Raw genomic sequence first — 24,470 nt, 5'->3', positions numbered from 1 at the left:
AATCTGGTTGTGATAGTAGAATGTGAAAGGAGACATTGGTTTGAGAAGGAACTTCACCGGAAGATGTGAGGAATCAGAGAATATGTCTTATTAGAAAGTCTTGAAGATGATCAAATATTTTGACATTATTTTTTCCCTGGAGCATTGTTAGAAACCCTTACGAAAAGAAGTAAGTTTGAGGTTGTTCCCTTTCTTTCATAGTCCACAAGTGAGTTTTTAAATTCAAAGACATGAAGCGTGGACTATCCACCTACTCGAATGACATCATTCAAAAGGGTACAAGAGAAAAATGAGATCTCGTTCCACAATAGGTTTTTGTGAAAGGTTATGGATATTGTGAGCACAACATCCGAAAATGTTGTAAGAGAATCAACTTCGAATCAAGTGAGCATCATGTAAGAAAAGTTCACAAGAGAAGATCTTGACCCCATAGAATGATTTTGGTGCAAAAAAAAAGTGAGAAGTTTCATGCCTAAAAGTGTGTTGCATGTAGTTTATTTAAGCAAGCTACCCCATTTAAGTATGTTGGATCATTTAATAAAGCTAGTCCATTAATTAAACTAGCTCATTCATTTAATTTGGTTCATTAATTAAACTAGATCCTTTAAAGTTTTCATGACATGTTTATTTCTTAATTTTATTTAAGCGTGAACATTACTACTATTGTGTCTAGGTGCATGAAGGGAGATGAGCAGTCACATCTAATTCAAGAACATCATTCATATTGTCTTACAATTCTGGATGTGATACAGACGTGTTTGGGTCTTGAAATCAATTGGACAGTATTCTTCTATCTCTTATCTTTCCAACACATTTTTAATCACATTAATCCAACATTGGGAGCTTAAGATATGATCATTTTATTGAAGACTGTGCAGGCTAGAATTTCATTACAGGAAATGCATCAAGGAAGGCTTGAACATTTAAAGGACTCTTCAAATTCACTCATTGAATTTATCATCTTTTTGAGAGACTCTTCAAATTCTACAAAAGAGACAAGCATTCAAGCCTTTCATTCAAGTCCTTATTTATCATCTTTCGGAGGTTTTTCACATTCGACATGGTGACATACAATGAATGACTTCTTAATTCATATTTTTATGACATTCAAGAAAGGTTAATTGGCTTGAATATGGGCATGGAATAGCAAGAGACTCTCCCCCTTTGGACATCTAAGTGTCTGCATACATCAAGTGTCCACATTCATCCTTTATTCTTTCATAAGTGAGTAAGCCAAGGAAGTTCTAGTGTCCACCTTCCCTTTGGACAAAATTATGCCTTAATTCAGCCTCAAAAGTATCCAATTCATCGTAGACAATCTAGAATATTCAACCACTAAAGGAGAAGAGAAGAGACAATGCATTCATGAGCATTCATCTCCTTTATGTGAACCTTTCATATTCAACCTATGAACACTATAAATAGGCACCATTTCTTTATTGTAAATCACACAACTTTGAATTATATAAAACCTCTTATGAGTTGATTTCTTTTTAGTTCTTGTTAAGAACTTTATTGACTTCAAGTTGTTCTTGTGGCATTCATCCATTCCATTCTTTTATTTTGTTGGTTCATAGCTAGAGTGTCACAATCCATACCCTACCACTTCAAAATTCATCTTATTATATTGTTGGTTCATGTTTCTATATTACTAGTGGGTCACAATCTATTCCTATGTATCCCACGCCTATATCATCCATTACCTTCAACATTTTTCCTTTCATATAACCACAACTTCCATCACCTTCCTCAACTTATCCTATTCACAACAACCTTCATATTATCACTTCCTTATTCATTATTTTCATATTCATAAATATCTCTTCTTTTTATCATATTACTAGTTTTATTTTCAAATTGCAAACATTCAAGTTACATCGCTTACTAGAATCACTATCGCACAACATCATATGATTCAGTAACATCACAACCAAATTCATATCACTAATAATTAGATTTTCTTCAATGGTTTATGTGCTTTTATATTCCCTTACAGACTCAACTTAAAGTGCTTTTATTGTTACTTTTATTTTCATTTTTTCTGGCATTACATATAAATAGTATATATTGTAAACCTTTAAACAAATATAATTATTAGCCTTTCTTCCCGTTACCGACGAAGTAGGTATAGGAGTGGTTGCAAGAGACCATCACAGGATGATCAATTGTGGGATGGAAAAGAAGTTGGATGGCATGCACACGACATAATCTGTGGAGGTCATCGGTTTCACAAAGGGTATCCGTTTGGCTATTGAGAATGGTTGGTATTCTGCGATAATTGAAGGGGATGTCATTTCCATTGTAAATCGTCTGGCTAAACCAAAGAGAGATATCTCAGTATTCGGATTGATGCTCAACAAGGCACGTGCTTTCTTGTTAGTTCTCCAAATCTCAAAATCTACTATGTGCATCGAAAAGCCAATCGGGTAGCAAATACCCTCGTCCATTGGGCTTTGTCGATAACCAATCCGACTTGGTGTTATTTTGATGAACCAAATTGTATTAAGGATAATGTAATTCTCGATGCTATTGGCATTTAATACTATTTATCATTTTAATATATATGTATATATATATATGTTGGCACAATGGTAGAAGCACACTTAAACTCAACACTATCATTTGTCCCCTTTTGCCCTATCCATACTTCCCCTTTTTTTACACAAAATCATTAATTTCCCAAATTTCCACTCATAACCATGACAATTATCTCATATTATCCCTATTCAGAACCTGAACCTATGCATGGTAACCTTGTTTTTTCCCAATACCCCAGGCAGGTAAAATATTTAGGGTATTGGGCCTACCCAAATTTTATTTAGCAAAGTACGACATTTGCTACAGTCCAAACAAAACTCATCACCTCGAGGTGACTAGTTCTATGGGATATTATTTTTTAATAGTCTACGCATAGAGGGCCTCACGTGGGGCCATTATTTTAATGGCGTTATAATGACTTGTCACGCCGAGGTAACGATTTCATTAAAAATATTTTTTTTTAAATTAAAAAAAATTAGAAAATTAAAAAAAAATATTTGATGAAACTCATCACGTTAAGGTGACGATTTCCTTCGAATTAAAAAAAATTAGTCGTTGGCTAGTCATTGTTCAACTAGAAGACGAGCAACAATGGTCACTTTGAACTCGTCACCTCAAGGTGACAACTTTGGACAGAGATAATTTAAAATTAAAAGAAAAATTAATTTATTTAAATTTTACGAAATACAAAGTAAATTAATTCTGAAAAATAAATTTTTACATGAAAATTACAAAGAAAATTTATTTGTCTTATAAGTTTTTGACGATGTCGCGAAGTGATCGAATGATAATGTTGCGAGGGTCGTCGAGTAAGCCGGGGTCATAAGCCTTTATTGTCGTCGTCTTGCCGAGGAGGTGTACCCAATACACTTTTCGATCCATCTTCGAAATACAGTGGTGGATTTATGACATTAGATGCCATCATCGCCGTAACTGCTTCAACTTGGATACTACTTTGTTGACCATATAGGATATTGTCCCAATTAACTGCAATCACATGTTCTTTCGAAGATACTTGAGTGTATTACGGTGCATCCCAGAAACCTACAACCCAATTCGGTTGAGTCTCGACTGAAGTATGAAATGGATAATAGAAGCCGAAACTGACCTAGGATGCATAATAGTACTCTTCAGCGGCATATACTGAAGCGAAAGCAGAAGACAACAATGCTTTCTTCTTGGACTTGGACTTGGACTTGGCACATGTGGCCTGTTGATGTTGTCATTCTGCCCCCTCTTCTGGTGTTGTGAGATATGATTTGCCATTTTCTTCTTTAAGCCAGAGATAGGGAGAATGGTCGATATCTAAGTCTAACGGTGTAATGTCCTGACGATGGGGGAGCAATAGTTCACGCTGATTTCATAGATCGATGTAGTAAACATGTCGCACTGGTCAATTTTCATTATGTTTCCCACATGTATCGATTGTATGGAGCACGTCCATATCAACCTCCATTTGCCTAGGAATCAGCTGGCGCGCCGCAAACTGGCACATCATTATATCAGTCACGTGCCACTCAACAATAGCTTGGTGAAATAATGATGTCACGATACACCATAAGTGAGACCCCTCAAAAAATTACCCCGATAATGCATGGCTAATGTTAATGCACATAAAGTTAAAAAGATTAAAAAAATAATTTCGTATGTCATATCGCGAATCGACCGACGATGTCGATCATCGTCTGTATATCTTGTGTAGTGGCACCTGCTAACTTCGTCTCTGTTATTTTATGACACCATATAAAATATTTAAAATAAAAAAATTATTATAAACGAATAATAAATAAATAAATTTATGAAATTAAAAAAATTAAATAAATGAAGTTAAACAATTACCTTCCAGCCAGCGGAAACTCGACCGGGGCATCTGTAATTGGCGTCAAAAAAGGGAAGTTATACTAAGCCCAAGACTGTAGCAGTATCACACATCCTGCTACATCAAATTTTTGACCCGACGTTACGATTGCAGCCTTCCAAAGCTCCCGGTACTAAAAGGCTTGAATCACCGAGCCCCAACTGGTATTACGTTACACAATGAAGTCTTCCAAAATTTGCAGATACTGAGTGTGCACCAGATTACTGAATTTATCCGGTAATAATGTTCCTCCGATCACTTGCAGAATAAATGCTAAGGATGCGAAAACAACCTCCGCCTCAGTAGACTCAGCAGTCACTTTGAATTCAGACTCTAACCACGTTATCATTACCCAATAGCCCCTCATGACTTCGGATGGTGACCATTTTCCCAGAAATTAGTGGACTAACGTCGAGGGATTGTACATGTTCTGCCTCATCATGGGGGCTCCATTCACAGGAACACTGAGTTGGTAAGCAACGTCTTCCAAAGTAATCGTCGCTTCACCACTTGAAAAATGAAACATGTGTCTCGGGGCACCAACGTTCGATCAGAGCCTCGATCAACGTCAAGTACACATTGAAACCATGTAAAAATATAGCTGAAAATATACATAATTGATGTAGATACGTCACTATCCGCTGATACGACTCTCTAGTTGTCATTCCCCGACTGCGAATACTCCATTCATCATTCAACATGCGTTGGATCGACGAAACATGAGTATTATCCAACTGCAACATATATTCTTGGGTTACCATTTTTTGGGATTTTCACACAACGTATGCTTTTTTTCAAAAAAAATTGAATTCAAGGTTTGGTGAAAAACCAAAATACCAAACCCTATTTATAACCTTACCCCAACGACTATAAACGACTACTTTCCAACGACTATAAACTAGTTTTTTGAAATCTACGAGGCGAGTTCCAAGCGATCGTTCCTACCTATCTATCTGTTGAACAACAACTAGTTTTTTTTTTTGAATTTGAAGGAACTCGTCATCTCAATATGACAAGTTCCATTGAAATTTTTTATTTTCAAAATTTTATTTTTTTAAAAAAATTAAAAATAGTTTTTAATGGACTCATCACCTCGGCGTGACGAGTCATTATAACACCATTAAAATAATGACCCACGTGAGACCCACTTCACGTTGACCATTAAAATAATGATATCCCATAAAAACTCATCACCTCGAGATGATAATTTCCGTTTGGATTGTGACAAATGTCGTATTTTGTTAAATAAAGTTTGTGTAGGCCCAATACCCTAAATATTTTACCCTCCTGGGGTATTGGGCAAAAAAACCCGGGAACCTAGTCTTTAGATTAGGTTAGCTATATTTTCGTTTGCTTTAATAACCAAGATGGCCTTATACTCTTTAGGCCTAGACCAAATACGACCTTTTAGTTTCCGCCAATACCCAACAAGGGGCCATCAGATTGGAAACCAGGCTAAAGATGGCAATGAGCATTAGAGAGAGAGAGAGAGAGACCTAGTATTTGCAGATGTATTATACCTCCAAAAACCAGTCAGAATCTTTTTCACTTTTCTTACCGAACAAATGCTCAAATTTAAACTTTAGACATGCTAAATACCAAATTTTAAGAACAATTACATGAACCAACAGAACTTACACAAATTCTTAAGATAAATATTCTTTAAATGACACAAGGTACTCGGAAAATTGCAAACAAGGCACTAGGCAGCTCAACATGACAGTGCAAGATCTTGCATGATTCACACCAATAAAACCAAACAAGAATTCTTGCATGGTTTTGGCACATCGACCAAATTGACAAGTAAAAAAAAAGTACCCTCATAAACTAGCCACATTATCAAAAGTATTTGAAACTACTACTATGGTCCATGGTGTTTAATAATAGGGATTGTATTGCATTGCCATTATCAACCTTGGAACCTTCCTGCAATGTAGTTTATAGAACAAAGTTTAAAACCCTTTATTTAGGTTTGCTAAAACTGAAAATAAAAGCTCAAAAGTGTGTATATAGGAATTAAGATGGAGAAACACAGCTGCTAGCATACCCATATCCATAGGGATTAAAGAAATATGGAGCCATAAATGGGTCCCTGGGTTGCATTAAAGGGTTGGACCAACGTGGACGATATGGTTTCATCCCAGGTATATTGGTCCGCTTAGCAGTAACTTTCAAAGATATAGAGAAAGCACATGATGCTTAAATAGTTTAACAGATGAAAGTTCAACTAAAGAAGCCACTGTGTTCTTTTTCTTCTCAAAAGAGACAGAAGGGGAGGGGAAAAAAACAATAAACTTTACCTTCAACTGCCTGCCATAAAGTTCAGATTCAATCAAAAGAAGAGCCTCTTGAACAGCCTCAGCTTCAAAGAACCTCACGTATGCATAACCCTTTGGCTGGCCATACTTGTCTGAACGAATAGTAACCTTATTTACAGTCCCACAAGATTGGAAATGCTGTTGAACTTCTTCAAGTGCACACGAATAATCCACTTGCATTCACAGAATGTTATACATGTAGCCACTAGCATGCACAGAACAGTATTTTAAAATAATAAAAATAAGGAGCAAGTTTCTGTAATTATTGATCTGTTAACTAAAAACCAGAGACTAAGCAACAAACAATGTCCCCTATGCAAGTATTTGCTTACTTATCACCTTGTCAAGAAAAGGCAGACCAAACCTGAATAAAGAACAGGGCGTAATTAACAACGTTAAACAGCCAGTGGACTCAGGTGTTTATAAGGAGCTAAACTAAAGCAAATGATTAAAAGTTAAAACCTTCTCAAGCAATTAGCATTTACACAGGGAAGACATTGTTGATTGATAGGGCCAACAAATTGATTAATGATCTAATATACCAACTTGTTAAACTTAAAGAGGACATAACATAAAAGGATATATCCAGTTCATTTTAGTCACAGACCACGACCAGTGCCATATTATAGCCACACCCACATTAACATATCATGGCCAAACTAGGGTAAACATCATTTGAATAATCACAAAGAAAAATCCATACATTCTTCCATAACACAGAGAAGAAACAGGTGCACATATTTCATGAGAAAGTATTTTATGAGACTTAACATGTGTTTTAGAATAGGGAACACACTTTATATCTGTTTTCCTCAATGTGTAATTGTTCTGCATCAGTTGTTTCTTAATTTCTTTCACAATAGAAACATCATACTCAAAACTAAAACCATAATCAGAGATGATAATAAGTTGTCATTTCAGTCAATGTTAAATAGTTAAAAAACTCCTTATTAAATAATTATTGTAACTTTCTAAACGACTTTCAAGTTGCTATTTATTATTTTGTCATTCCCCATTCCCGAACTGAGACAAACATGTTAGGAACATGCAGCATCCCATGGTTTATTCATGCATGTGGAGCACCTCCACTCCAGTGTCACAAAAATAGGAGCCCAAAGCAAGCCAATAAGAAGTGTCTGGGTAGTGGCTCTTAATCCAGTGTATCTACTGGTACAGCTGTCCAGCTAGTTGACTTGATTTGAGTTACAACAACATTTTAAGTTTGGCTATGACAGTTAGTCTAATTACTGGTACTAGTGTATCCTGGATTAATATTTAAAATAAGAACCTGTAAGCATGTATACTATAGGGGGAAATGGGCCTTTGGGAAATTGATAGGATAAGTTCAACCTGATACACAACTTAACCATTCCCATGAATTTGGGGGAGGTTACTTTGTTTCTCGTGTTTAGATTCAGAAGTTAGCATGTTACTGAACTACCCATGTAGCTTATGACTCCAAATCGACAGATACTTAGCTATATATTCAATGGAGGCAAATACTTTTGCATCATTAGAATATAATTAGACATGTGCAAAGGCAAGAAAAAATAAGGCAGGGAAAGTAACCTCACATTTCCAACAAAGATTGATCGGGAATCTACTTCCTCTTGATTAGCTTGAGACGTAGCTGCAGCAGCAGGATCCTATGTTGCACTGATACGGATACGGGGATGGGAAACGACAATTTTTAAAATTACAGGGTACGAGGACGGCAATGGTACGCCATATAAAATAATTTTAAAATTATAAATATATATAAAAAATCATAAATAAAATCAAATATCAAGACATAAACCACAATATTAAGTTTAGAACAGGTGGGAAAACAACCCTGTAAAGGAAGTTTTATAATATTGATGATCATACGAGCTACTGTTAGGAAGTTAATGGAAATGTTTCATTAAAGAAGTTAAAGAAACACAAAACTATCAGTCTATAACTATTTTTTTCTCATTTATTCTTTATTTTCCTTAGATACAATTTTAACATGCTCAGAACTTCAGAAGTCCATAACACATAGTTAGGTTTCATTTAATATTATATCAGAGCAATCAGTGATTTTCTGTTCTGGCCTAATATGCAAATAAGTTGTTCTCTATTCCGCCAAAATGGGTAAAAAAACTTACTAGTAAACCTTGCCTAAATAAGGAAATATTACTCGTATCTGAACATAATAAAAAAACCCATACCACTAGTTGATAGACAGAAAACATACATCATCAGACCATAGTCATGGAAGTTTAACCTCACTAATGAAGCTTTTTATAAATAAACAACGCAAAGGAGTCATGATTTGTAGCATCAATCACAATTTACCCATTGTTACATGATTGTAAAGTTATCAATGAAGTATGCAAAGGGTATAAACAATCATAGACGAACTGGATTAAATCCAAAATCGCAAAGGAGAAAACAAGAGATACCCTAAAGGATCGATTTGAGGGCCTCTTGATTCATTAATTGTAACACCAGGATGATTGGGCCTCGATCCTGCAACATAGTCATCAATAATGCAACAGTCAATGAACTCCAAAATACATTGATTTAAACCACAAAAATTAAACAAAAAGAGAGCAAAAGATAAGATAGTTACTCGATTTCAAGATGAAGGGGTTGAGAACTGTTCTCAGCCAAAGTCTCGACAAACAATTTTTTATTCATAACCAGACATTTCACCAAAACTTTCTTCGACCCTTTCTCGGGATTGGTATAGACAAACGCGTAATGGTCTTTGAATTCGTTCCAATTATCGATTCCTACCTCATCTAAAAACCAAATATGATTTTTAAGGAATTGAAAAAGTAATAGTAGCAATCAAATTAGAAAGAGAAGAAAAGCGAATACCAGTAGAGGTAGAAGAGAAAACGTTGTTGCCCAAAGCAGAAGGCCCAATGGCGGTGAGGACAAAACCGACCGAAAGTAACGTCGCGTGAATGGCGAACGCGACCTTGTTGTGGTCGTTCCTAAAAGAAGGTATCGCCGCTCTAATGACGGCGATCACCGTTCTCTCGTTTGATATGTTCGAGATTTTCTGAAGGCCGTCCCTGAAACGTCCCCTGTATAGCTCGGTCGTACCCTGCCACCGTGGCACGTCCCCAGTACGTACCCTGTCCGTCCCTGTGCCAGGGACGTTTCGGGTACTTGAAACGCCCTTCCTCTGCCGTCCCCGTGCAACATATGCAGGATCTATTGCATTGCATAGAAGCAAATCCAACAACAAAAGAAGAGCATTCAACTAAAATTAAAGCACAGAAAATAGAAGATATTCATTTTATGTGATGCACACATACCCACAGGATTCAAAATTCCAGCTAGCGGTTCCCTAAAAGATGCCATACGGAAAATTTTCACATAAGCTTAAAAAACCCATAAGGGATTTGATTTTGATTTAAAATCTTTGTCAATAATCAGGCAAATGAAAGTATTTATCATATGGTTTTGCAATCATTTAGCTAGATATCACACATTATGTACCAAAAGCCCATTTAAAAGAAAATACAAGTGAATAAAACAAAGAGCGTCAATCAAACGTTTTTATTTAAACCTAAAAACTACGAAAACTTTTTAAAAATAATAATAAAACCCAAAATCTTACAACAAGGAAAAAGAAAATAAGCACATTTGAGCAAGAAAATGGAACGAAAAACAGAGTACCTTGAACGGAACCCATCTCCTTCCCGAGCTTAGCTTGCATCTTCGAAGAGCAGCGGCTTCATCCTCCATTTCTTTTAACCTTTTTTTCATGCCATCTAGGTCCTGCAAAATTCTCCAAAATTAGGGTTTACTAAAAACAGAAAAAATCCCAACAATAAAAAAAGTACAAAAGGAAAAATATAGTAAAATGACAGGTTCAGTGGATTCCTCAGCTGCCATAACTACATCATCTCCTTCCATCTTCTCTTTTTGAACTTCAATAAAATTGAAGGATCGAACAAGGCCTTTCATGCTTTTTCTCCTGTTGTAACTAACTATACTTTCTCCTAGTGACAGATCCTTTCGCTGATATTTTTGTTTGGAGTGTTGGCTATAATGCTAGGGATATTTCAAACGCTTAAATATACAAAGGTGCAACCTATGTTTATTTTTTCAGTTTATTATCTAACATTTATTTTGTTTCAATTTTAGTGTCTAATATTTTATTTTCTCACTCATTTAAGTGTTTGAATCGTCAATGATGTTAATTTTCTCGTTAAATGACACATGTCATAATCTGGTAATTTTAAAAATTTTATTTAAAATTAAAAAGTTAAAATTATATATATATATTTAAAAAGAAAACACAAAATTTGAAATAAACTCAAAACTCTAAAAACCTTCATCTCGACCCCTAAACCCAAGTCGATCGCTGCCTTTTACCATCGACGAAGCTCCACCCAACATCTCCTCCCCTTAACGACCAAAACCCCATAAAATCATGATCAATGTCGACCGATTGATGATGAATCAGCGTTTTATACCCCACAAACCCTATAATGAAAATCATGATCCCATGTGATTCCGATGGTCGATTGACCATTGATCGATCACGATTTCATGGGGGTTTTGATCGCCGAGGGGATGAGAGCTCGGGTGGAGCTTCTTCGACGGTAAAAATGAAGAAGAGAAAATGACCAATGTTTCCAAATAGGAAGGATTCGTTCAATCTCTTTGCTATATCGCTTTGTTCAGTACGTTTTCGATCCAAATATTTGAAATGGTGTTCACGGGAAAAAAGGAAGAAGAAGAGAAAATGACCAATATTTCCAGACTTTTCCTTCCTTATATCTATTTACCACATGCTTTAAATCCTTTAAAAATAAATTTTAAATTCATTTCTTGCAAAAAGACCAATATGCCCTTCTATTCTTCAATCTTTAACAATAAGTCCTACATAATATTTTTCCAAATCAGTCCTTGAACTTTTCAATTTATCAAAATAAATCAGTAAATTTTAAATCCTTACATTTTAGTCATTGGCACGATGTTTGAGGTATTACAATTCTCCCCCTTAAGAACATTCGTCCTTGAATTTTCACTACACATATAGATGAGGAAATTGTCTTCTCATATCCTCTTCACATTCCCATGTCGCCTCTTCCACTTTGTGATTTCTCTAGAGAACTTGAACTAACAGAATCATCTTGTTCCTTAGTTGTTTGACTTCATGTGCTAAAATCTGCACTGGTTTCTCCTCATAGGTCAGGTCAGATTAAACTTATATATCTTCTGGTGCTATGATGTGAGAATGATCTGATCGATATCTTATGATCATCGAAACATGAAAAACATCGTGGATTTTCTCCATTTCTGGTGGCAATGCTAACTGATATGCCACTGGTCCAATTCTTCTTAAGATCTCATAAAATCTAATAAATCGTGGACTCAGTTTTCCTTTGCGTCCAAAATAGAGAATCTTCTTCCAAGGCGATACCTTGATAAACACTTTATCACCTACTTGGTATTCAATTTCTTTCCTCTTCAAATCTGAGTAAGATTTCTGTCGATCAACAACTATCTTCAGATTATTTTGAACAATCTTCACTTTATATTCAACTCCTTTGATCAGATCTGGCCCAACTAAATCTTGAACTTTTAATTCGAACCAATTTAATGGTGTTCGACACTTCCTTCCATATAAAGCTTTGTAGGGCGCCATCATGATACTCGATTGATAACTATTATTGTAAACAAATTTTGCAAGCGAAAAATACTTCTCCCACAATCCACGAAAATCAATCACACAAACTCTTAACATAACTTCCTGAATCTGAATAGTTCGCTTAAATTGACCATCTTTTTATGGGTGAAAAGCCGTGATAAAGTTCAATCGGGTACTCAAGGCTTCATGTAAAGATTTCCAAAACCTCGAAGTAAATCTTGGATCTCTGTCAGAAACTATGGAAGCTGGTACTCTATGTAGTCGAACTATTTCCTTGATGTATAGTTCATCATACTTATCCATTGAATAATCAGTTCGAACAGGAATAAAGTGGGTTGTCTTTGTCAACCTATTGACAATTACCTAAATTGAATCTTTTTTATTCGGTGTCAATGGTAATCCCGTTACGAAATCCATCGTAACTCTTTCCTATTTCCACTGAGGAAAGAAGATCGGTTGTAAAAGTCTTGAAGGTACTTGATGTTCAACTTTCACTTGTTGGCAGGTTATACACTTTGCAACAAACTCTGTAATAGCTATTTTCATGCATGGCCACCAGTTTCACTCTTTTAAATCTTGATACATCTTGTTTCCTCCTGGATGCATAGTCAAAGGACTACAATGCACTTCAGAAAGTATGTCTCTCTTCAACTCTTCATTATTTGGAACATAAACTCGATCTCTGTAATACAAACATCCATCTGACTTTACTTCAAAATCTTTTTGTTCACCTTTTCCTACTTGTATCAATCATGTTAAACACTTATTATCTCTCCTTTGTGACTCTTTTATTCTCTCCAACAATAAAGGTCTTAGCTTTAATTCATCCATCAGAGCACTATTTTCTTTTAAAGAAAATCGGGCATCCAACATGCATAAGGCTGCAAAAGTCTTTCTGCTAAGTGCATCAGGTACCATATTAGCCTTCTAGGTTAATAATATATGATTGCATCATAATCTTTAAGTAGCTCAATCTATCTCCTTTGTCTCAGGTTTAGCTCCCTTTGAGTTAACAAATACTTTAAACTTTTGTGATCAGTGTAAATATAACAACACTCACCATATAAATAGTGGCACCATATCTTTAGTGCAAACAACAATGATGCTAACTCAAGATCATGCGTCGGATAATTCTTCTCATGTGGCTTAAGTTGTCTCGAGTCATAGGCTACTACTTTTTCATCTTGCATCAAAACACATCCTAGGCCATTATAGGGAGCGTCACTATATATTGTATAGTCCTTGCCCGATTCTGGTTGCACTAGCACTAGAGCTTCCATTAGCACCTTCTTTAAAGATTCAACACTCTTTTGACATTTATCTGTCCAATTGAATGGAACATCTTTCCTTAACAGCTTTTTCAATGGAGAGGAAATCATCGAAAAGTCCTTAACAAACCTTCGATAATATCCTGCTAAACCCAAGAAACTTCGTACTTCAAAAATATTTATTGGAGCTTCCCAATCCATAATAGCCTTAATCTTCTGAGAATCTACTCGAATCCCCTCTATAGATACCACACGTCCAAGGAATGCTACTTTAGGTAACTAGAATTCACATTTAGATAACTTAGCATAAAACTTCTTATCTCGTAGTATTTGAATAATTAGTTGAAGATGGGCTTCATGCTCCTCATTTGTCTTTGAATACACCAAGATGTCATCAATGAAGGTAAAAAAAAATTGATCGAGATATGGTTGAAATAATCTATTCATTAGGTCTATAAACGCTGCATGTGCATTAGTTAACCCAAACGGCATTACTATGAACTCATAATGGCCATATTGCGTCTTAAAAGCTATTTTTGGAATATCCATTTCTTGTATCTTCAGCTGAAGATAGCCAGAGCGTAAATCAATCTTGGAGAACATTGAAGCTCTCTTCAGTTTATCAAATATATCATCGATTGGGAGAAGATATTTGTTATTTATTGTCACCTTGTTGAGCTGTCAATAATCAATTCGTAGACACATCGAACCATATTTCTTCTTTACAAATAACACTTGTGCACCCCAAGGTGACACACTAGGTCTAATGAATCCCTTATCCAATAACTCTTGCAACTAAGCCTTTAACTCACTCAGTTCCTTTGGGGCTATTCTGTAAGGAGCCATCGAAATTGGTGTTGTTCCCAGCATAACCTCAATTTAAAACTCCACCTCTCTATCTGGAGGTAATCTCAGTAGCTCAGCTGGAAATACGTCTAGAAATTCTTGGACCGTCGAAATGTCCTCCAATCTCATCTCCTTGGCTCGAGTATCGATCACATTGGCGATGAAAGCTTGACATCCTTGCAACATCAACTTCTTAGCCAACATTACCAATATCACTTTAGCTAATGGATTAAATCTTTCGCTGGTTACAATTACTTCAGATCCATCAGAACTTCTAAACACTACTTGCTTCAATCGACAATCGACATTGGCATGGTAACGATACAACCAATCCATTCCCAAAATAACCTCTAACTCGTTAAAGGCTAATTCCTTCAGATTAGTAGGGAATTCAATTCCCTAAATCCTTATAGGATACCATCGACAAATTTGATTTACTCGAGTACTATGCTCTAGAGGGTTGGTCAAAATCACCTAACTACTTATAGCTTCTAACTGAATTGTCTATTCTCTCACCAATTTACTATTAATATAAGAATAAGTTGATCCCAGGTCAATCAATACCAAAACAAGTTTATTAACTAATTGGAAAGTACCTGCAATGATCTCTGGATCATCATGATCTTTACTAGTCTTAAGGTTATACACCCGAGCAGCCGAGCGCATTTCCGGCTGAGTGGCTGATTCAGACTGATTCCTTTCTCTGCCTTGTCCTCTACCTCTCTGAGGTACAGTAAAAGACCTCTCAGATTGTGCAGACTCTTTGGTTATTAATGGGTAGTCCCGGATAAAATGTCTAGTGTCCCCACATCTGAAACATGCTCCGGAGACCATCCGACATACACCACTATTATTTTTTGCCACTATGATTTTTTGCCACAATGCTGACATCGAGTTGACTTTCCCGCTCCTGATTCAATTGATTGAGTCTGCTTAGCTCTCACATGATTTGATCATCTACCTAAGGATATAGTTGACTCCGATCTAGACTGAGGTAAAAAACCAGAACCTCGACTTTTCTTTAATTATGAAACACTCGACGAGGCACCAGCTCTCTTATTCCACCGGGTCTTTTGCTCCCAAAATCTTTCATTTTGAGCTCACTCCAAGGATTTTGCTCGATTCACCACCTCTTGAAATATAGAAAGGTTCAGCGCTAACAACAACTCATTCAATCTAGGGCACAAACCCTCCACGAACCAATCACATGAGTTTTTTTCGTCGAAACCAATTCAGCTACAAATCTACTCAATTTGTTGATCTTGCACTCATACTCATACACAATACGATTCCCTTGTTTTAAATTCATGAACTCCTGCTTCATTTGTCTAATAATTTGATCACTGATAAACTTGTTCTTGAACTCTTCCAAAAAGAACAGCTACACCTCATTGCAATGAGACTACTCCATCCATATTCTCCATTTCAAAATAATGAAGACCCTCAAGCATAATCTTAACATTCTTTAACCAAAGATCTTAAAAAACAGGACCTTCCTCAGCTTCTATCTTAAATTCAGGTGCTCCTAAACTCCTTAGCTCCTTATCCACATTCATCTTAGGAAATGGGGAAGCAGACGGTTGGAAATGCATTAGAATCACATCCAACATCCGAAAAATGATCCCTGATCTTGTACAGACACTCCTTGAGGTGCCTGCTCTTCACCTTGTCTAACTGGGGTAGGTGAATTACTACTACCCTTATTTCTATCTCTAGCTTCACATTGGGAACCCTCGCAGTCCAACATCTATTAAGATATAATCACTAACTCTATTAGTAAGGACAACATACTAATTACCCTATCAGATCAAAAATTTTTAATATTTCGTCGGTATGTACACTTTTCAAAACATAATTTACTTCGTTTTGAACTTAAAGTCAGCTAAACCATAGCCCTGATACAAATAAATGTAACACCACTAACCCGTACCCGACCCGGATACGAATCTGAGGTGTCACATTAACTTTTCAAAACTTTAACTCTTTAAAATTTTGTTGAAAATTTAAAGTTTACTTTGAAATTATTGGTGGAACCCTCATACAAAAATTCATAACCAAAAACTTGTATTTCATAATGAAAATCAATGCTTAATATATTTACATAAACATAAAATAGAATGGTTACAAAACTGATCAGAGCATTTCTATTTAAACCTTCATGATACTTGCCAACAAAATTTCAAAATAACCAACAACACATACAATTTGAATAGTTCTGATATGATCGTCTTCAGGTGTATGCTATCCTTTTCTAGCTTTACTCCTCGGATCTCGTCGAACCTACGTGTGAAAACACTCACACGCTAAGTCATTGACTTAGTAAGACTTAAGAGCATAATAAAACATTTAGAAACATTTGCTTATTCATTTCATAGAAAACATTGCATACTGAAACCAAGATACACTTCTCGAAATACATACATTGTTACACATTGTTTAATTTATATACACATATTACTGAGAATAAAAGGTATTTGAGTACATTGAGGTTGTGCGCTATAATTGTAGTCTCCACTATTCATATAATTTGCACTGAAGTGCCAAATAGAATATGCACCGAAATGTCGCATAGATTTGTCCAGAAGAATCGCGTAGAATTTGTCCCGAAAGACTGCGTAGATATTTGTCCCGAGGACCGTGTAGAACCCTCAACTCTTGGCATGCCAACTATACCTCTAATTGTCTTACATATACTTTGGGCTTTAACCATATAGTTATTTCACACTTCATTATTCAACGTATCCTTTATTCACGTATAACACATTCATGTAAAGCATCTTCATATAGAACACATTCATGCAAAACATTTTCACATAGAACACATTCACATATTAATAAAATCAAAACAATAATTTGTAAATACAATTTATGTAAAATATCATAAAAATATTGCATAAAATAAAATAAATAAATAAAAATTGATAAAAAAACCTTCGAGGTTGGCTTATTATAAGCCGTTCTCATATCTAATATAAAATAATAAATTGTACTCAGCTTTGCCTCACGTAAGTCCTAAATGAAATCCTTCTAACTTTCATTCAATCTCTTTGTTATATCGCTTCGTTCAGTAAGCTTTCGATCTAAACCTTTAAAATGGTGTTCATGGGAAAAAAGGAAGAAGAAGAGAAGATGACTAAAGTTTCCAGACTTTTCCTTCTTTATCTCTATTTCCCACATGCTTTAAATCTTTTAAAATGAATTTTTAAATTTATTTCTTGCAAAAAGTCCAATATGCCCTTCCATTCTTCAATCTTTAACAATAAGTCCTAGACAAAATTTTCTAAATCAATCCTTGAACTTTTCAATTTATCAAAACAAATCGCTAAATTTTAAATCCTTATATTTTTGTCACTGACTCGATTGTTTGGGGTATTACGCTTTATGTAACGAATGACCAAAATATAGCAGATTAATAACTAACAGTAGTAACGGACTAATATGCCTTCGCATAATGTTTTAGATGAGAGTACGAGCGAGATAGCAATGAGTGATAGGATGACCACTTTAGTGAGTCAAGTTATACTAGGGTATAACTAGGTTACCTTAGTTGCCCTAGTGGGGCATTGTCAGTGTGTGAGGCACTTCAGAGGCTAACTAGGGCATGAGATCATAACACTCACGAGGAGTGGGTTAGTGATGTCAATGTTGTATGGCCTTTGGGCCCTTAGGTATGCCTTTGTAGTTACATCAGTCCAGTAGAACAAATATCCTTAGATCTTGGCTTGACGGTTGTGTGAGATCTAGCCAATTCTTCAGTTAAGCGGGAATTGCACCAATGCTATGTGACACTGGGTTCTCTCTATGATCTATATTATGGCCATGTGAGAACTAGGAGATCATTCATTAGCTTAGCGAGAATTGCACAAATATTATGTGACACTGGGTTCCCTTAGTAACTAGTGTCTGATGGTTATGTGAAACCAGATACTAGTAAGGTTTTCATTTAGATAATGCACAATACAATTAGGTTTGTATTCAGATACTGATGGTTATGTGAAAAGTAGTTATAATCGTTAGGGTTAGAGACCCTTTACAGGTGTATTCATGGCGAGGCCCTTAGAAAATGATTAATAGAAGCATGGGACTCCTATTCCAGAGATAGAACATTTAATCCTTAAGAAGGTAGCATCTGATCTAGGCCATGCATGTACCTATTGCTTAGTAACATGTCTTTAGCATACTCATGATTATGAAACTCTTAATGTTAATCTAGATTAAAGATTATACTGCAGGGCCTTGTAAGCTAAACCTTTGGACATTTTTTATTAGTAGGTTTCTTGCTTGAACTGTTTGTGGAGCACTGTCGCAGCAGAACTTCCAGCACCTCCGACAGAGTACAATACTATATTATAACTTTAGTGGACATGTGTATTGATAGAACTTTATTTATCTATTTAAGTTATAAACCTCAAAATATATTATTTTGTTTTAAATTATGTGTCATGGAGCTCAGTTTTATAAAAAAATTATAACAATTATTTATGTTTTATTTATGATACCATTAATCATGTTTGAAAAGAAAACTAATAGGTTTTGGAAATCGGGGGTTTCTTTGGCAGCCCAATGTATCACTTTAGGCCCAATCAGGTTTAGGGTGTTATATTTAGTGGTATAAGAGCATCAGGTTGAGTCGATCCTAGGATCCAGTGGTCAGCTTTAGTAAGTTGTCAATGAATACATGCCCCTAGGTACTGAAAGTACTTGTATAAGTCTAAAATCTTGATGGTGCTTCCTTTCTTAATCTGTCTTGAAGATTTTTGAGATGGATGATAGTTTCAAGCATGATCTTAAGGATAGTATGGAGAGTTGAGCTTCTCATCCAAATAGCATTAGCGAGGAGTTCTTGCCGAGGGCAGAGGACCATAGTGTCCCGTTAGACGTTGACGTCGCAGAGTTGAAGTCGCAGAGGTGTCATTCTTTAGAGATTTGGCCTCCAATCTTAGAGAGATAGTAGACGCCATTCCTAGAGTATAGGCTGTTCAGCTAGCCACCCAAAGTACTGTAGCACCGTTAGAGTGTAAGCCCCTACACTTGGCCTAAAAGGTACGCCCAGATCTAGGCAATCACATGTCGTATATAGAAATCATTTTCAGATTCAAAATACACTTGGAATCCATTTTGGTGAATAAAATAAAAATAATGATAAAATATGGAAATACATAACGATAAATATATACATATCGTCTTAAGTACGTATGGAAACATGTTCAAAACAAAATATATGTACTACATATACAAACAGTTAATAGCAAAATACATGTCACCAAAAAATAACAAATAACTCCCCATACCCGGTCTGAAAGTTAGACCCGAATACCTGAGCGTACAATAGGTTCCAATCATGTCGGACGTATCAGGATTCACATTACACACATTTTACGGAAGCAAATAATTTAGAATTTATTAACATTCATCAACATACGATGTTCAATGTAATTAACATGCAATCAAATTTTCAAATAAACATGCAAACATTACATTTAAAAGCCTAAGAATAATTTAGTCATTTCACGTCACATAATGAATCGATAGTCAATTCACTCAACTAAGGTTACCACAAGTTAAACATAATCATAATTGAGAAACACACAAAGTTATATTGAAATCGGACATCATTTAAGGGCCTAACCGAACATACTCAATTTAGGGACCAAAACGTAAACTTTTCAAAATGTAAAAATAAACCAAAAAATGAAATTTAAGGTTCCAATGTTAAACTATTATCATTGTAGAGTCAGAGAACAAATTTTAACAAAATCCGAGTTGAAACCAAGTTTTAATTGCAAAATCATGTTTTTAGACCAAATTGAATACATTTTAAAGTTTACGAACCACCAAGGACTTAGGGAACACTTTAGGTTTTTAATGAATGTAATTTTACCTATTTTTTGAGAAAACGATGAAGAGATCAGTCTTTTTTCATGGAAATCGATCCTTTGCAAAACAGTGAGTCTGGGATCGATCATTTGGGGAAGTGATCGATCATTTTCCTTAAGGGATCAATCTTTTTTTTATGAAAAATGCATAAAATGTATACTAATGTACATGATCATGCATCCAGTAGATCATGCAATTGATCCTAAGGTCTACGAACATGCTTGGACACCCTTAAGCCATTTAGAACATGTCATAATACATATGTAACATGCTTCTTAACATCATTTAACATAACATACAAGTATTTAGCATCCAAAGTCAACTATTGCATAGAAAGTTAACTTAAATACAAGCCACTTAACCATTTTGTGCATTATTAATCCTTTCATGCTTCCTAAGAATGTCACATGTAATGTTATCTTATTATAGCTTGTCTAGGTGCTCAAAACATGTATTTAAGGCATAAATCATACTTAAACAAACTTAAGCATACTTAGTAATATGGCACAACATGTAGTCCAACATGAAACTCATCATTTCATTATTCATTCAAGAGTCAAAACATAATATAAGTCATTATGGGTCACATATGCACTAGCAAGCGTTACAAGAACAAATCAACATAAAGCTCAATTAAGGATCTCATATTGCCTCAAAATAAAACTAAGATTCAAATTAACTTTACAAAAACCCCTGCTTTGATCACCAAGTGCCTTGTCTCTCGAGCCCTCGAGTCGAAAAGTAAAAATCTAAAAAGTATTAAACAATGAGTGTGAGCCATAAAGCCTAGCGAATGACTAAACATTCAAATATGATGTACATGCCAAGGCTAAAGGAAATCATACCTAAATGCCATGCAACTTAATGGATTTTACCTCAATGATTATACATTAATGTCATGTAACAATGTTCACTTAATGCGTCATAATTACATACAAAATCCAGATTATAATCATGCTTTACATAATCATATACCTTACAGCAAAGCACACACACTCATGCACAATTACCTTTTCGGCAAAGTCACATATTTCACATACATTGTTTCAATTAAAGATCAATGGCCTTTATTCAAAATACAACTCACTCATTGGATAAACAGACTCCATACAACTCCCATTTTATTTGCGAACTCACATAGGTCCAAAACCATGAAATTACAGAGCAAAGCTCAACATCCAACCTTACCCCGTATCTTCTCGAAGCATAGCTCAACGTACCAACCAAAACCCCGTATAACACGATCACAAACATATATAAAACACACATAGAGTACTATTTCCTAGGCGTGCCTTTCATATCCAAAGGTTAAAATAAGAATAAATAGGCAATTAATCTGATTCACCAAGAGCGATTGTCAATGATGCATAATTTTCACATATTGGTTCAAATGCATTTTAAAACACAAATACAGGTAGTTTTCATGATCACCCACATATATGGAAAATGAGAAAGTTTAGCTCGTCCAATCACATATTCACATTATACACTTTCTCTTTAAGAACACATAAGAATTGGTGATCATGATCTACTACAAGAAAATATACCTTTAATGACACACGAACGATGACACACGCTATTTTATGACTTGCAAAAAATGTGTGTCATAAAATAAATGTCATGTTTCTTAAAATATGAACTATTTATGACTTACAATAATGTGTGTCATATTTAATAGTCATAATCAAAAAAATTTGCAAAAACACGGAGTACACTTTTTAATTGTGTGTCATCTATAAAAGTTATCTTTTAATTTCCATATAATTTTCATTTTCCCGCTTCTTCCCCCTCGATAATCAGTTCCCTCCTCTATACCTTTATGTTGGATTTTCAGTGCCCTAACTGAAAAATCACGTTTAAATGTTCCTGATGATGAAGAGAAAAGCAAATCTATTGTGTAAGTAGAAGCTGAACCTTGCACCCCTAAACCATTGATGATTTCTCAGAAAAAAATGGTGAGTGATAAGAAGCATCAGACAGCTAAAAAGATAGCTAATATGATACGGAACCCCTCAGTGTTGAAGCCAAAAACCGGCAATGCTGGAACTCCTAATCTGGCTCTAGAAAATTAAGCATTCAAACGATAGAAACTATATGGAGGAAGATCTAGACAGGTGCTTCTATGCTCTTCTCCTCAGCATGTTTTAGCTTCTGTGATTTGTAACTTTTATCTGAAATTTTTTCTCTTTGTTGTTTCCCTTTGTACCTTAGATTTTGAATGTGAAACCCCATAATTTGCCCACAAGTCAAAACTTGGTCTTCCGACTGGTAGTTCCAACCGGTTCTCTTCCACTGCTGAAACATCAAACAAATTGGATAGAAAGGTCAGTGATAACTTCCGCCTTCGCATATTTTCACTAGCAATTAGGAATCAATATTGAAATTTGGTTTGTGATTTCCCTGAAGGTTTATGTTCGTGGAACAGGCACCATTCGTTTTAATGGCAGAAATGATGAGAAAGTTCCAATCATCTACCAGAGATTTGTCACTTCCTCACAGTTCTCTGTCAAATGTAAATAAATAGAATCACATCATTTCGGCTTCAACACCTTGTTTATTTTTTTCCCACCAAATTCCTTATAACAAATTAGGATAATTCTGCTACTGTCTAAATTCCAACTCTCCAATTGACAAGGCCTAAAGAACCCGAATTCTAAACGGCACAGAGAATGCCTAAAATTTCAAAAGCACCATATAGCTTGAGGAAGAAATGATGGCTAAAATTTCAAAAGCAAGACCATTGAACAATAAGTATTGCCTATAGCATTTCCTATTTGTTCTTTACCGTTGATTTTTCTCCAGTAAGTTTTCTTTAATTTGTTGTCTATTCTTCTCTTTGGTGTAGATTTTTGAAGCTCCAACACTACCCTCGCTACCAAGAAGTACTCTAAAGCCTCCATAATTTCAGGTAAGCTAGGTTTAAGTATATAAGTGGTGTTGAGGTTTAAATGAAGACAATGCTTGGTATCGTACTAAAATAATTGTCCTGTTTCAGGAATTTCATTTGGAGACAATGGCTAGAGCAAGTAAGAATATGGAGACATCTTCAGTAGCTTCAATAGAAGTGTCTCATTAGGTTTAAAGAACTATGTCCGCCATACTTTGGTTCATTATACACTTGGAAACTTATATAGCTCACTTGCCTTCTCTTTCTTTTTTTACCTGTAACAGAATCAGTGGAAACCTCATCTCACAGAACCTAAAACCCCTATGCTCTAGACATCTTTTAGGGCAAGGCTTACAAAGGTCAAAAGTTTTATTGAATTTGAGCAGGAGGAACTTGAAAAGGCACCTAAATTTAAATGTGTTCCTCATGTGTGAACTCTTTTGCTAATTAATGCTGCAAACACCTTTTCTTTTTGTTTTTAACTAGTTCCCTTTTCTTTTGCATCTATGTAGTTTTATTTAAAAATCGAAACCTGTAAATTTGGTGCATCCTGCAAGTTTCATCATCCAAAACATGGAGGTGGATCCTTAAGCCATGTTTCATTGAATGTATTTGGATACCCATAACGACCGGTTTGGATGATCTCTTTTCTTGTTTTTTCCTCAATTTTTATTTGTCTGTTTTGATGATTCTTTAAACATCTAGACATCAATTTGATGAGTATCCATTAACAGGGTGAGAAAGAATGCTCCTACTATTTGAAAACGGGGCAGTACAAATTTGGTATTACTTGTAAATTTAACCATCCTCAACCAGCTGGCACATCAATTTAATCATCTGCACCTCAATTTTATCAGCCTGTGCGGTCTCCTTATGTCCGGATACCTGAACAGTATGGTGGGGCATCCACCAATGTGAAAGTGGCAAGGTCACCACCTTTACCTGGTTCATATGTTCAAGGAACTTATAGTCCTGTACTGTTTTCCCTAGGAATGGTTCCTGTTCAGGGTTGGAATCACTACTCAGAAGGATGATCAGCATATTTGCATTTAAAGATAATATCAAGACTATATGAGATTCCTGAATCTATTTTTAGCTTACTTGGTGCAAGCGCCTGTAAGCCCAGTGCTATCTCTTGGTCCACAAAATGCTATTGGAGCCACTTCTGTCTATGGACTAACGCAAGTATCTGCTTCAACACCTTTGTTTGTAGGTCCTTATCCCTCATTGCCTCTTC

General features: G+C 35.5%; 2 protein-coding genes across 2 annotated transcripts; both read right to left on the bottom strand.

The window, feature by feature from the left end:
* Window positions 1-6,050: 6,050 nt before the first annotated feature.
* Window positions 6,051-7,004, bottom strand: LOC120114320 (polyadenylate-binding protein 3-like). The gene is made up of 3 exons (XM_039135273.1): window positions 6,697-7,004; window positions 6,444-6,565; window positions 6,051-6,322 (listed from the first exon to the last, which is right to left on the bottom strand). The coding sequence occupies exons 1-3, from the start codon at window positions 6,892-6,894 to the stop codon at window positions 6,274-6,276; spliced, it is 369 nt and encodes a 122-aa protein (XP_038991204.1). The 5' UTR covers window positions 6,895-7,004; the 3' UTR covers window positions 6,051-6,273.
* Window positions 7,005-8,999: 1,995 nt separating this feature from the next.
* On the bottom strand, window positions 9,000-10,500 carry LOC120114319 (probable proteasome inhibitor). The gene is made up of 4 exons (XM_039135272.1): window positions 10,372-10,500; window positions 9,562-9,903; window positions 9,311-9,482; window positions 9,000-9,207 (listed from the first exon to the last, which is right to left on the bottom strand). Exons 1-4 carry the CDS (start codon window positions 10,409-10,411, stop codon window positions 9,174-9,176), a joined length of 588 nt encoding a protein of 195 aa, XP_038991203.1. The 5' UTR covers window positions 10,412-10,500; the 3' UTR covers window positions 9,000-9,173.
* Between the last annotated feature and the right edge of the window lie 13,970 nt (window positions 10,501-24,470).

The sequence above is a fragment of the Hibiscus syriacus genome, unplaced genomic scaffold, assembly GCF_006381635.1.
Source record: "Hibiscus syriacus cultivar Baekdansim isolate YM2019G1 unplaced genomic scaffold, ASM638163v2 tig00110221_pilon, whole genome shotgun sequence".
Classification (NCBI taxonomy): Eukaryota; Viridiplantae; Streptophyta; class Magnoliopsida; order Malvales; family Malvaceae; genus Hibiscus; species Hibiscus syriacus.
Note: the sequence above shows the minus strand (reverse complement) of the source record. Positions and strands in the feature narration are given on the sequence as shown.

Coding starts and splice junctions, on each gene's coding strand:
- LOC120114320 (XM_039135273.1), bottom strand. CDS start 6,894: ATGCAAGTGGATTATTCGTGTGCACTTGAAGAAGTTCAACAGCATTTC. Junction 6,566..6,696: donor TTTATGGCAGGCAGTTGAAG/GTAAAGTTTATT, acceptor ATATCTTTGAAA/GTTACTGCTAAGCGGACCAA. Junction 6,323..6,443: donor TTTAATCCCTATGGATATGG/GTATGCTAGCAG, acceptor ACTACATTGCAG/GAAGGTTCCAAGGTTGATAA.
- LOC120114319 (XM_039135272.1), bottom strand. CDS start 10,411: ATGCAAGCTAAGCTCGGGAAGGAGATGGGTTCCGTTCAAG. Junction 9,904..10,371: donor GGAGATGGGTTCCGTTCAAG/GTACTCTGTTTT, acceptor GCAATGCAATAG/ATCCTGCATATGTTGCACGG. Junction 9,483..9,561: donor TTTCTCTTCTACCTCTACTG/GTATTCGCTTTT, acceptor TTTGGTTTTTAG/ATGAGGTAGGAATCGATAAT.